The sequence below is a fragment of the Nipponia nippon genome, unplaced genomic scaffold (assembly GCF_047370975.1).
Source record: "Nipponia nippon isolate SJK-2023a ecotype South Korea unplaced genomic scaffold, ASM4737097v1 scaffold_31, whole genome shotgun sequence".
Lineage (NCBI taxonomy): Eukaryota > Metazoa > Chordata > Aves > Pelecaniformes > Threskiornithidae > Nipponia > Nipponia nippon.
In genome coordinates, this window is record NW_028262349.1 from 2,417,509 (window position 1) to 2,430,364 (window position 12,856).

Genomic DNA, 12,856 nt, shown 5'->3' on the forward strand with positions numbered 1-12,856 from the left:
ATTCCTCTCCGAGACCAAGATTTGACTTTTTTTTTTTTTTTTTTAAATTATGCTTAGTGACTGGAATTGCACAAGAACATCCATATTGGGAAACACGGAAGCTTCACTGTCCACCGAATCCGCTCTGCAGTATCCAAAATAGGACAGTTTGATTTTACTTCTATGTTCTAAACCTACCGTAGCATCACTTTTTGATGTGCATGAAGTTATGTGAACAGAGAAGTGTATTTCCACTGCCTTAAACAGAGTTGTTCCAAAATCACAGGTACCCCAGGCCTGGAGAAATCCCAGGCTCTGCAAGTTTCAAAACGGTTTCTTTCTCCTTAATTTCAAGTCAATTAATAATATTTTTAGTACAAAAATGTATATTCAATTCTGAAAGACATTTTAGGATGCAGATGTTCCTACATTTTTTATATTTAGTTGTCATGAACCCCGTTGTCTTTTGCAATATGTGGAAGGACAAGTTTATACCGAATCAATTTGCAACCGACAAACACCCTCAAAGAAGTAGAGTGAGAAATTTGTCTGAGAATTTCAGAAAAGAGCCTCACGTTTTCGACAATATGTACTCCAACAGTCATGTCGGAATCCATTTGGTAAGTTTGCAAGCTAAGCTTTCAATTGATCATCATATTTCTAGCTAGCAAGACTATCTTTCATGACATGCATTACTACAGGCTCAGCGGAAGCCTGAAGAAGTTGCAGTACTTACGACAACCAATCTTACTGTACAAAATCACAAATGTCTCTTCATGAACGTTCCTGGACATACACAACATTCACCTGTGATTCCAGCAAAGTTATTCATTTTAATTTTTTAATCTAGGGATAGGTCCATTTCCCATTCAACGGACAAACCGCAACACAAGATTTTACATCTCTACCTGGTTTGACACAGCTGTATCACATCTGGTAGACTACAGCCTGAAACAGTTAATTTTATCAAAGGCAGAAAGATCAGCTGATCAAACAGTGCTTTCCACAGTGACCCCTTCCTGTTTTCTGTTTAGAACTGCAAACTTGAACTCCAGCAACCAACAAACCTCAAACAATTGTACTTCTTCTTTCAAGCAGCAGAAAGCAAGGCAAAAAAGAACTTGCATATATTCCTCATTCTTTACAGAAAACCCTTCAAATCACATTTATAAGTGTAACACATTTTAAAGTTTAACTTCATTGCTTTTTCACGTTTTATCTAAAAGCTTAAAAATAAGCGTTGTTCCATTTGAGAATATTTAAGCCTCAAAACTACAGTGGCTGCATTCAATCTCCTTGCTGCTGAAGATTTTATTATGGGGGACCATTACATCCATTCAAGCTTTCAGAGTTTTTCCTTTCAGATGAGAGAGTAAAAGGGAGAGGTTAAAATCTAGAAGATCAGTTTAAGTTCGTCCTGCCGTCACCTAATGCAAGGCAAGCTGTACCCCCTCCTTCTCACGTGTTTAGTTTTGCTTTCTGTTGGAAATGCTGTAGTAATTAAAAGCCAAACCCGACTCACACTTTCTCCCCAACTGACAATGTTGCTCTCTTCAAAACAAACGATTGTAGAAAGGAAATAACTCCCTCAAAAACCGAGTTCGTAAAAATGCTGCAGGACATGCTTATACACACAAAGGCATGATTACACTGAGCAGTTAATGTTTCAGTGGAACAATCTTTTTATGAAAACATTTACTTACAATTTGATTCAAATGTTATCAAAACTTTAAGATGGAGAACACAGGTAACCTCTGTCCCAGAATATTAGTGTTTAGTGGTGGAAAGTTAAGTCAAATATAAATTAAAAGCAACAGGAAGTCAACTGAATGGAAGGATGAATTAAGGAAAATCAATTAGAAGCAGCCGAGCAACAGAGCCAAACACTAATGCAGCCCCGTGATATTTAAAGTGTAAACCAAGTAGGTGACTCAAAAGTAGTATTCAACAGCAGTTACTTGAAGTTTTCAAGAAATAATTTTCACAGAAGGCAATTTTAGCATAAATTTACCTCCAGAACTGGTCCAGCTCCTAGAATAGTTCTCTCCACACCACTTGCGTACCCTTTCTGGCTCAGTGCCGTGAGGCAGTGAATTAAGAAGTTTGTGCTTTGAGTCTTCCCAGACCCGCTTTCACCTGATATAACTATGCATTGATTAACATGTTTTTTAAGCATTGTGTGATAAGCCACATCAGCAATGGCAAAAATATGAGGCTCCAGCTTTCCAAGGTGATGATTCTCATACATCTTGACATATTTAGGATTATAAATGGGCAGGAACTTGAAGGGGTTAATTGCAATCAGAATACTTCCTGCGTAAGTGTAAATTTTGTGTTTTAGAAAGCGGCGTTTGAGATTCTCTAGGAGCGTTGTCTCCGTTAAGTTGGGGAGATTGCACAAGTCATCAAAGTCCTCCTGATACCACGGAAGAAAACCCCTTTCAACCAATCGCCGAGCATCTGTCTCCTTGGAAAGCAATTGCATCTGGACATATTTGATGGTCCCATCAGTGTTCCTTTCTTGCAAAAGAAAGTAGTACCCATCCTTTTGCGGATGCTCATCCTGAGCACGACGAGGCCAAAGTAAAACCCTATGAACAGGAGAATCATTTATATCAAGTACCCATTCTTCACCACCTGATTCTTTCACTTCCACGAGCACGTAATGTTTCGAGACATCCAAGTTTAAGATATTAATCACATCCTTGATGACATCTGAAGATGTGCTGTCCTTGGTTGCTGTCACTTTGCAGCAGGGAGCACTTTCTGTTGAGAGCTGGGGGTAAATATGAAGATTATAGGCCTGGCAAACTGCACTGTCAGCATCTTTTAAACTCATTCTGTCCCCAAATGGGCTTCAGTCTTCCACCCCTGCTTAATATGCAGTGCCCATCGTCTGAAAAAAAAAAAAAAAGAAAAAGAAAAAAGGAAAAAGTCAGGTGTTAAAAAAAATGTGTACAAGAGGTATTAGTGCAACCTATTATTTTCTGGAGGATGAGAATAAAGTTATTAAATAGTCAAAAAATTAAAGAACAAATGCACTATTTATGCATATCAGTGATATTATTTCAAACAGTCTGCTTAGCCTATCCCATGGAGTGGATAGCTGCCAAAATATCTATTTTCTTTTCACTTTTCCTTCTCCCATGCCATGCCTTCCTCCCTGTTATGGCAGCACAAGCATTCATACAGCCACAAAGCAAACTGAATTGGGATAAATGTCCAAATTAAAACTTCCTTGTTTCCCCAGGTTAGTTTTAACCCAGATAATTTTCCTGACCTGGTTCACTCTATAGCTACACAAACATTTATTCATCCTCCCACATAAAACCTCCCTTAAAGCTGCACAAGCAGCTTGAGGTAGAAACAGGGTTTGATCACTTCTTAAATCAGCCGTGACAGTTTAGAGCAGCCATGAACTATGGCAGAAGGAGCAATGCATCGCTGCGAGGAGGAAGACGGTTCTGACACTGAGATCCACACATTTTTTTTGTTTCCCCCAGCTGACTTCTTTTCATGAAAGGTATAAGACAGGTACAGTATTTACCCCCACTCAACTTTAAGGAAACAGTGCCTATAGCTGACCAGTGCAAATACTGCTGTCAACTCCTTCTAACCCTGCACACCGTAGTGATTTCTTGAACATGCATAATTTACCCAGACAAGAGGCTGCTAATTTCACTTGAGTGAACCACATCCTTGCTACAGAAAGGTTTGAACGTGTTTTTTTATCTTCCATTTTAGGCAACAAAGTAAAATTAGTCTTATTGCAACTACTTTTCAGTTCAGCTAACAAGATCCCAACTAAACCACTTCATTCACAAGCCTTTGTATTTATCACATCAACTCCTTCCTCACTGGGTTTCAGCAACCTCACACCTGAGTCTCCAAAAATCATTCGTTCTGATTGCCTTTTCCTCCTTTCATCCCTAATGCAGGCCAGCAATCTAACTTCAACCTAACATCAACCTCACAGAAGTCAACCTCCGCCTTACTGCCAAGTCTAAAGGCCTCTAGACATAGTAATGTTCTGTGCCCTTGCTGGTGATTTTTCTCTCAACTGCAGTTCGGTACACCCAGATCACCAGGACTGGGTTTGCTTACATTGCTTTAGTTCAACAGTTTATTAGCTTATCAATGGGTAGTAAAAGGAGAAGGATAATGAAGTACCCGCTTTGTCTTAATAGTCTGTAAAACTTCATATCCAGAATATCAGTTCAATTTTTGTTTCAAGAACAAAGTGTTCTAATTATACACTTACATGCTGAATATATTAAAACATGCTGAATACATTAAAAAAAAAGGCAGAGAAATGCCAATGAAGTTACTTTCTGCCACTAAACAACTGCACAGGAACTTGCATAAGGCCACAGAGAGCAATCATTTCAAATTAAATCAGTAGAGTTGGAAGCATTTAGCTTCCACTTCCACTGCAAGAAATGAATCACTTGACAGAAACATGACATAGTTCTGCCTCATGAACAGCCACAGCATAGAGAGCTGTGCTTTAAGGGAACTCTGAATAGTAAGCTTACAGAAGACATTGTTATGCAAGCTGGATCATTTTTAGTGGCTACTCACCAAAAGGAAGGCTGAGCAAACCACGGACAGCAAGGCAAACCACAGCACATCTCTGGTTAAGCTGTATGTTCCCTCCGAGAATGTTTATTTTACCCCACTAAATTTCATTCTTTATTCACTAAGAAGAGCTTATTGCAAGAACTTGGTCATACAGAAGGATGGAACAGTGAGCTCAAAGTCTCCTTCCATTTCCTGTAATTATCACTGACCAGTAGCTAATAAGTCTGAAGTACCTTTAAAGTATTTATGCAAGTGTAAAGCATTCTTAATCTATAGAAGCTCAAGCACCTTAACATACAGTAGAATCTACAGTAGACTGCTGCTCATGGGGAAGATGAATCTGGAGCAGACAGAAAAAAAGAACAGCAGCGCCCATTTTCCTCTCAAGTTAGCCAGCCAGTTCAAGGGAGACAGTCTTGTGCAGACTTCCTTTTTTTTTTTCCCCAGCAACTAGTTTCAGACACACGGTCTGGTATGATAGAGGAAGTCCCCTCTGCAAGCATTTTTGCCAAAAAAGCACCCTAAGTAGTGTGGCACCAACTTTTTGGCCACACAGAAGAGCTGAATCTAGGTGCTGACCTCTGACTTTACTGATAGACATTTCCTAACCTCATCTCAGGTCAGCTACCAAGATATATCTGGTACATTGCTCAAGACTCCCATATCACACTTTCCAAAGATGAAACCAGAACACAGATGGCCTCTTCTTTAGTGGTGAAAAACCCAGGCCAATTGCAGCAAGCAGCAATGTGATAGCTGGTAGTGTCTGCTCAGGTGTGTATGACTGAAAACTAGAAAGAGAAAGACCTCTCATCCTGAAGACAACAAATTTCTGACAAAGCAACATGCAGGCGTCGACCTTAATGTATTTATGCTACATACAGATTTCTAAATTATGCAGTCATCATACACCTTGATGGAAGTTCAAGCAGGCGTCCATCACTCTATAGGAATGAATTGGAAGATAATCTACAGTAGAAAGAACTTGCTGAAACATGATTTCAACGCACAGTCACACCAGCAATGAACAGAAAGACAGTCAGCATAACACTGCCCCCTTTTAATCAGATACGAAATCCAGACACTACTTGCTTGCTTTCAACAGCATTGAGCTTTAAGACTGCTCTTTCACTCAACAACTTAAAACAGATACACTACTTGGAATCATTTAATACTGATTATGAGGCTTTAAGAAGAAAAAAAATAAAATTCTAAGGAATTTAAGAGTAGCACCCAACTACTGTTAATTCCTTTTAACCAATTCTGCTTTTGTTACCTACAGTTTATTTACCTGAAAATGCACTACATTTTCAGTCCCAGAAGAAATAACATCATGCTTAAATTCTTCTATCTGAGAATCAGAATGAGAATATCTAGTCATTACAAATAGAGGTTTGAGGAAAACCTGATGCTCTCCAACTACTTGTGAATTTTCTTAGAAAGAATATAAAATTCATTTGATGACAATGCTGCTCTAATAGAGACAGACTTTGGTATAACTCTGACTTCACGCTAAACAATATTCCAAGCAATAAATTAGAACATAAAAGCAAAACAGCATACACTGAACAGATTATAAGTTGGTTACCTAATGAGTCCCAGTATTCAACTAGGGACAGGGTATCATCAAGCAACCGGAGGATTAGATTCTAGTGAAGTTGGATTCCTGGCATCAAAGTAAACATGTTCATGATGGTTCTAAAAGAAAGAAAAGAGTTACTGATAAAGAATGTATCACAGAGAGATTGAGAAGGCAGCAAGCAATCAAAAAGCTAGATCAATTATATAGTTCAATAGTATAGGAGCAAGAAAACAAACGCTAAACAAATTTCAGCTCGGTTCAAATTTATCCAAGAAACAATCCATACCAGAGGGATGGAATGGGGGCTCTCTTGAAACAGGCTGGAAAATCATAGAGGGTAATCATTTAAATGTGGCATTCCAATATAACACCACAAGCATCACAGTGAATGTAATTCCCAGATACACATCAAATTAATATTTAGTTAGGCAGCCATATTGCCCTTGTACTCAGAAGGTACGTGACCAATACTACATCTAGAATATATCAAAAATTCAATTAAGAAGCTGAGATAAGAACAGCAACAACAACAACAAAATCTGTTAGAAAATACCCCTTTACAGCAAAATACTCTAGAAGCTTTGTCTATGAGAAACACACGGAGGAGACTGATATCAGTTTAAGTCCTTGCATGGGGAACTAGAGTTTGGGAACAATCACCAGTCTGGAGGACAAAGCTGTAACACAAGCCAGTAGCTGGAATTCAAAGCTAGACAAACTCAGGCTAGCAAAAGACACAAATGTCACCAGAAGGCTACCCTACACTGCAAAAACTTAAGTGACACTAATGATGAGGCCTGATTGTCAAGTTCTTTTTAGAAAATCAGCCAGTCCCCAGTTACAGATGTGCCTCAATTACAAAAGTTAATTAGGTACCACCCTCTCATTCATGTCAAGAGTGGTCTGAACAGATGATTACAATGATTCCTTCTAATTTTATGATCTCTAATTACTGAGAAAATTTTTAAGCAATTGAAAAATTTATGCAATGTGATTTGGCTGATCAAGGAAGTACAAGCCTGAATTCAGGTGCAGAGAATACTGGAAGAAAAAGGAGAAATACAAGAGTAGAAGGTAATAATGAAACCATGCTGGTCAGCATGCAAAACAGCAAACTCAGGAAAACAGCAGCCTAACCACCATCGTTGAGTTCTTTCTGTAGATGGAAATTCTGCAAAGTTAACTCAATTTCTTTCAAGACCCTTTCTTATAAGAAGCCCCTTTCCAATGCACGGGAAAAAAACAAAGCTGTGTGTTAGAGAATTTAATAAGAAGTGGGAGACAGAAGCTGGCACTAAGTGCACATCAACTAATTTTAGACTTCACATTCAGACTCCTTCCTGTTTTCCTTAAAATGTTTTACTTTTCACAAGCCTTTTGTAGCACAAGTATACATCTTCACAGCACTTAAAATTTACTAAGGACAGTCATCACCATCTACAAAACACAGCAAAGCATTATTTTTTACCATAGTCCTGTTTTACAGATGCAAACACAGAGTTAGGCAAGCTGGGCAAGACAAAAGTCAAAAAAGTTAGACATGGAAAGCTTTTCATTCTAACCTTTTATTCAAAACATTAGACTATATTAATTCTGTGGGCATGAGTGGGACAACAGCTGCATGGGATTAGTGTGTTAAAGGGTATAGTGATATACAATTTGCACCCTTGAGACAGTGGTTTCATTGTGCCAGTATAACATGCACAATTTAATGGTACTTACTTCAAGTGGGATTGAAGAGAAGTGAATCTGAACCAGTGCTAGACAAATTTAAATATAAGGTACCAGTTACAGGCTACCTTTATTCAACGTCCTAGAAGGATAATTCCAACAAGTCTAGAAAAATGGAAGCAAGTCTAACCAATCTAAAAATCTCTTTTCAGGATTTTGTTACTTTCCCCTAGCCCATCCTTTGCAAGTTCTACAAACAGCGTATTTGTTAATGGCACTAACGTAATGAGCTTATAAGACACCAGTCTAATGCCATATTTATTTTTATATTACCTATCAATTAGTACTTTCATTTGCTTATAAAAAAAAAAAAAAAACACAAAACCACTGGGCTTACCAAACAATAATCTAAGTGAACACGGGGCTGTACTATTTAGTCTATCACTGGAGGATTGATTATACTTGCTACTTAAATCACTGAACCAGGCAACATTTCAGGTAACTACTTCAATACTTTGTAGAAGAAATGCAGTAGGCTACGTAATTTATCATCAATCTGTAATTTTACTTTTTGCTCAATGTTAATAGAAATAGAAAACAAAGAATTCCAATTCTATATAGTAATTCTGATGGTACTTTCTAAGTGTTTTCAAGTCTCCATTAAGGCAATTAAATTTTTAATATGCATTGAAGCCAACATCGTCCTCTTGATAATCTAGTAAAATTCTAGAAGAGAACTTCGCCCCGATCAGCGTAGGGTATCTGTTTAGTTTAAATAAGGCCATAATTTGAAGCCACATATTTAGTCAATGAATCATAGTGAAGCTAAAAAGGGAAAGCTACCATTACAGCGAAATTGTTGAGGATGAACTTTAAAATATTGCAGTTCTTCACATTTTCATGTACATTTCCAGTGCTGTATTCCACAAACGGAAAGATTCAAGCTTCTCCCATTGTTCATCAAGTGATTTTCACACAAAAGTAGAAACGTATCACGAGTACTTGACCTCTAATATTATTGAATACCAGAATCGCCAATGACCATCCCCAAAAGAGACCCCCCTGGCTGATCAAATTGAAAACGTTTAGCAATCTCAAAAATACTCAGCTATTACTTATCCTTGATTTCCAAAGCAAGGAATTTCCAGCAAAATAAGCTACAGAGACACCCTAAAGTTTCAAAAATTAACTGTGCATTGCAGGTAAGGCAAAGGCCTCAACCCTTGTCGCACCTCACATCATAAGGACATACAGTTGCTGTTAGTTGAGCATAATTAATTTTAGTTTTTTCCAGTATTCCAGACATTTGTAGACTACCTGAAAATTGCTTAGTGATTCTAGTGATACTTCAATATTTTTCTTGGTCTTAAAAAATTCTGCTGGACTAAACAGCTTTAGATCCTTGCTTTTCTTTAACTAAAAGCTCTTGGCTTTTTCTACTCCAAAAGGAGCAGTTCTGAATGGAGCATGCAAATTTACAACACATTTGTTACTACTCTTTGTAATCAACCCTGCCAGAGAAGTTACTGCCACAGGCTGCCTAACAAAGGAGAAGCTGGACTGCAATGCAAGTAATACAACGTAATACAGGAAAAAGCCAAAGAAATTACCTTCATTACAGGCAGTTCCTTCTCAGTTACCTTCTCTCTACTCCCTACAGCCCTTGAGACCCTGATCCCAATCTACGCCCTCAAACCACCTAAGATGCAGGCCTCTACTTCCTCTTAATGACTCAGATGCACAATTTAACCTCAAGACAAGGATACCTTATCAGGCTTGCAGTGACATTAAAGGTCTGTAACATGTTACCTTACAAAAAGTGTGATGTCAGAGTTAGATGTATGCTTGAGCATGATTCAGAGAAAAAATATGGCCCCGATGAGAAAACAAGGAATGAAGGCAAAACAACCAAGCGTGTTAGAGGCAAAGAATGTAAGCCAAAAGAACCTTGGAGACTATTCTACCACCTTTAGTAATTTTCTTAATTTTATCCTGAATAGCATTATGGCTGTCAACAAAGGAAGTAAAAATTTCACTGGGCTAATGCTGCATTTACACTGATAAGAAATTTTCTTAAGAAACTTCAGGTTGAACTTTTATGTGAATTAGAAAAAAAAAAGGGGGGCGGGGAGGGTTCATCAGCAGAGCATATACATGTCAAAAATACCTCTAAAAACACTTTTATTGTTAAACATTGTTGGTCTTTAAAGGAAGAGCATATTTTTCTAGGATCTGCATTGAGTTTCATTTGGTAATCAGATACCAACAACACAATAAAGCCTAGATAAAGCAACTCTACAAGCCACACTTAAGTCACTTGATACATCAAGAAAATACGATATACTAGAGGCAAAACCTCTGAATTTTCATTTTCTGAAATACAGACACCCCCTAGTCCTTTCAGAAGGCAGATCATCTATTGAAATAGCCATCTATTCAAAAAAATACATCAGTAGCATCTCAGGCTTTACTTCTCCTTGATATTAGAATAAGTAGGTCTTGTTCATTAATCACACTTGTAAGAAACACCTTCAGCCTTCAAATTTACAAAAAAGTACTGAGCCACAAACTTTTTGTTGAATCATAATTTTTTCACTCTTTTCCTTGACTGTCGAGATGGCTAGTACTGTTGCATCTTTTAGGAATTTTTCCTTTTTAAATGCTTAAGATATGAGAATCATGGTATTTGACCATCTAGCTAAGGAAAGGCCATATTTAGCCTAAGTAACATTGAACTACGTGCATATGAGTCAAACAGTTATTCATACACAGGATTATTCAAGAGGTATAATGTTTGAATCATTATTTGTCAGAAAACTCAGTCTGTACAAAGCATTACTTTCTAGGTGAACCTCATTTAATTTTTTTCATCAGCTGCATTTACTCTTCCTAAATTACTCAGTTCTATAAGCATTTTAGGTTCCACAGAAAAACACAAACCTATGAGTCTTCCCACTCTGATTAGACTATCCATTTGCACAGACAGCTGCCCTGCCACTGCACAAACTACAACATTCAACTACTGAAAAAGCTTTTTGTTGAGACAAATGTTCAAGCAGGGCCACAAAAAAAAAAGCAAAACCCAAATCCTAAACAACACAAATTGTACAGTTCTACAAAAACAGTTCCGTCACATTACCGCAGTAACTCCTGAGTTTTATGCTAATAAGTAAACACTAATGATTAAGGAAATGGCCTTAGATGCGTCATGCTGAAAAGCACAGACAACGTTACTGGACTTTAAATGTAGAGCAGGTAGAGAATTTCATTATTAGTTCAAAGACAAAAGTAATCAAGATTAACTCTTTTCTAAAAAGAGCCACAACGAATCCTGAAGCTAATATGAATATGCATATGTGTTAGAAGTTCCCCATATTGCTTCCCCTACATTAAACAGATTTGATCCTGACAAGATTCCAAGTTAAAGACACCAAAGACTTACTAACACTTGATGGGTGTGACACCAATATACTAAACCGGAACGCAGGGTTACCTCACACTGTTACTTCAGGGCAAGTACTTCAGCCACGTATTCCAGCTAACAGACCTGAAATCAGACAGCTTCTACTTACCCACGACAAACTCTTATTTGCAAACAGCTAGGTAGACAAACCAATACCAATCCACCTCTAGGAGTAACGTGGGAGGATGCTGATGACATCTTCGAAAGGCTAATTGCATTTGCCAGAAGCCTGAGGTCATCTCTAGCCCTTTGCTACGCTGCCACCCATTTCCAGAAGGTGAAATCAAAGAATACTGAACACATTTGCGTCCACAGTACTTCTCACTTTTCACAAACAAGACTTGCAAAGAAAGCTGGGTAAGAATTTTGACAAAATACTTATGGAGTGATAGAAAACAAGGCTAAAAATTATACTGGAAAGTCATCTTACATTAGGATCACGTGTGCCTATACCAACTGTATGGTCACAATAGTAATGAATCAGGATAGTACTCTGTTACTTTTAGTCTACAAACATGTAACAAAAAGATGTTCCCAGTTTGCAAAAGTCTTACTTTCCAGAGATTGCAAAATCAAACTTACCAAAAAGACACAGCGCTACCAAGCTACAAACAGCTAGAGGCATATATCAATCAGGCAATGATGGTCACCATGATAAAGAACGACCTCAACGCAGTAGCAGCACTGATATCGTCAAGAGTTGCCCAAAAATAAAACAAAGACACAAAAGAACCCAGCGAGTTTTAACGATTTTTTTGAAAGATGCCGAGATATTTGTACGAAAGTTTACAGGCTGTTCATACCGAGAGTTAGAGACATCACGTGAAAAAGCAGAACGCTGCGTGACTGAAGGATCGGTAAGGAGGAGATGGAAGTTAACATCGTGCCCTGACCAACGGCGAGCCCTTCCCCCGGCCCAGCGCCCGAGAGACGGGCGGTGGGGCATGTCCCGGCCCTTGGGGCACGTCCAGCTCTCTGGGCACAACGGATGCAGAAGGAGTCAGCAGCACCACATCTGCCATCCCGTCCGTTACAAGCCCACGCAGCCGCTCAGAAGCCAGACACACCACGGCTTCAGCCCGCGCCTCAGCCCGGCCCCGAGCAGCGCAGCCCACCGCCCCAGCGCCCACCGCCCCGGCCGGCCCCAGCGGCGCCCCTGAGGAACGGCTCCCGGCCCCCAGGCTCCGGAGGGAAGCGGCGGAGCCCCACGGCTCCCGTCCGCCAGACCCCCCCCCCGCCCCCAGACAGACAAACAGACAGACAGACCTCCCCCACCCGCCCCACAGCGTCCCGCCACACCGGACCCGGGGCTCGGTGGGCAGCGCCGTCCCGGCTCAGTGTGAGACGCGGACCTTTTGAGGCGCCACCACCACAGAGCTCGGTCGCCCATAGAGGAGGAAAAAGAAGGGAGGAAGGAGAGCGGGCGCTTCGCCGCCGTTTACCTCAGCCGGTGGGTGAAGCGCTGGCGACGAGCACCGCCGCCCGCCACAGGGCCCCGCTCACCACTTCCGGGTAGGGGGAGGCAGGGCGGCGCCCATTCAGCGCCGCGCCCGTACTGCGCATGCGCCATCCGCTCCCCA

General features: G+C 39.8%; 1 protein-coding gene across 11 annotated transcripts in view; it reads right to left on the reverse strand.

Annotated features, from left to right (window-relative positions):
- MYO9B (myosin IXB) overlaps nt 1-12,855 on the reverse strand; it is a 44,919-nt gene extending 32,064 nt beyond the window's left edge. For 8 of the 11 annotated variants that reach the window (XM_087769755.1, XM_087769753.1, XM_087769754.1 and 5 more), the window contains exons 1-3: nt 12,719-12,855; nt 6,149-6,258; nt 1,991-2,875 (exon numbers count right to left, since the gene is read on the reverse strand). In XM_087769755.1, the coding sequence (XP_087625881.1) occupies nt 1,991-2,818 (828 nt within the window). In that variant the 5' untranslated portion in view covers nt 2,819-2,875; nt 6,149-6,258; nt 12,719-12,855. Of the gene's footprint in view, nt 1-1,990; nt 2,876-6,148; nt 6,259-12,628 lie in introns of all 11 variants that reach the window. The other 3 variants (XM_087769748.1, XM_087769749.1, XM_087769750.1) reach the window with 3 other exon arrangements.
- Between the last annotated feature and the right edge of the window lies 1 nt (nt 12,856).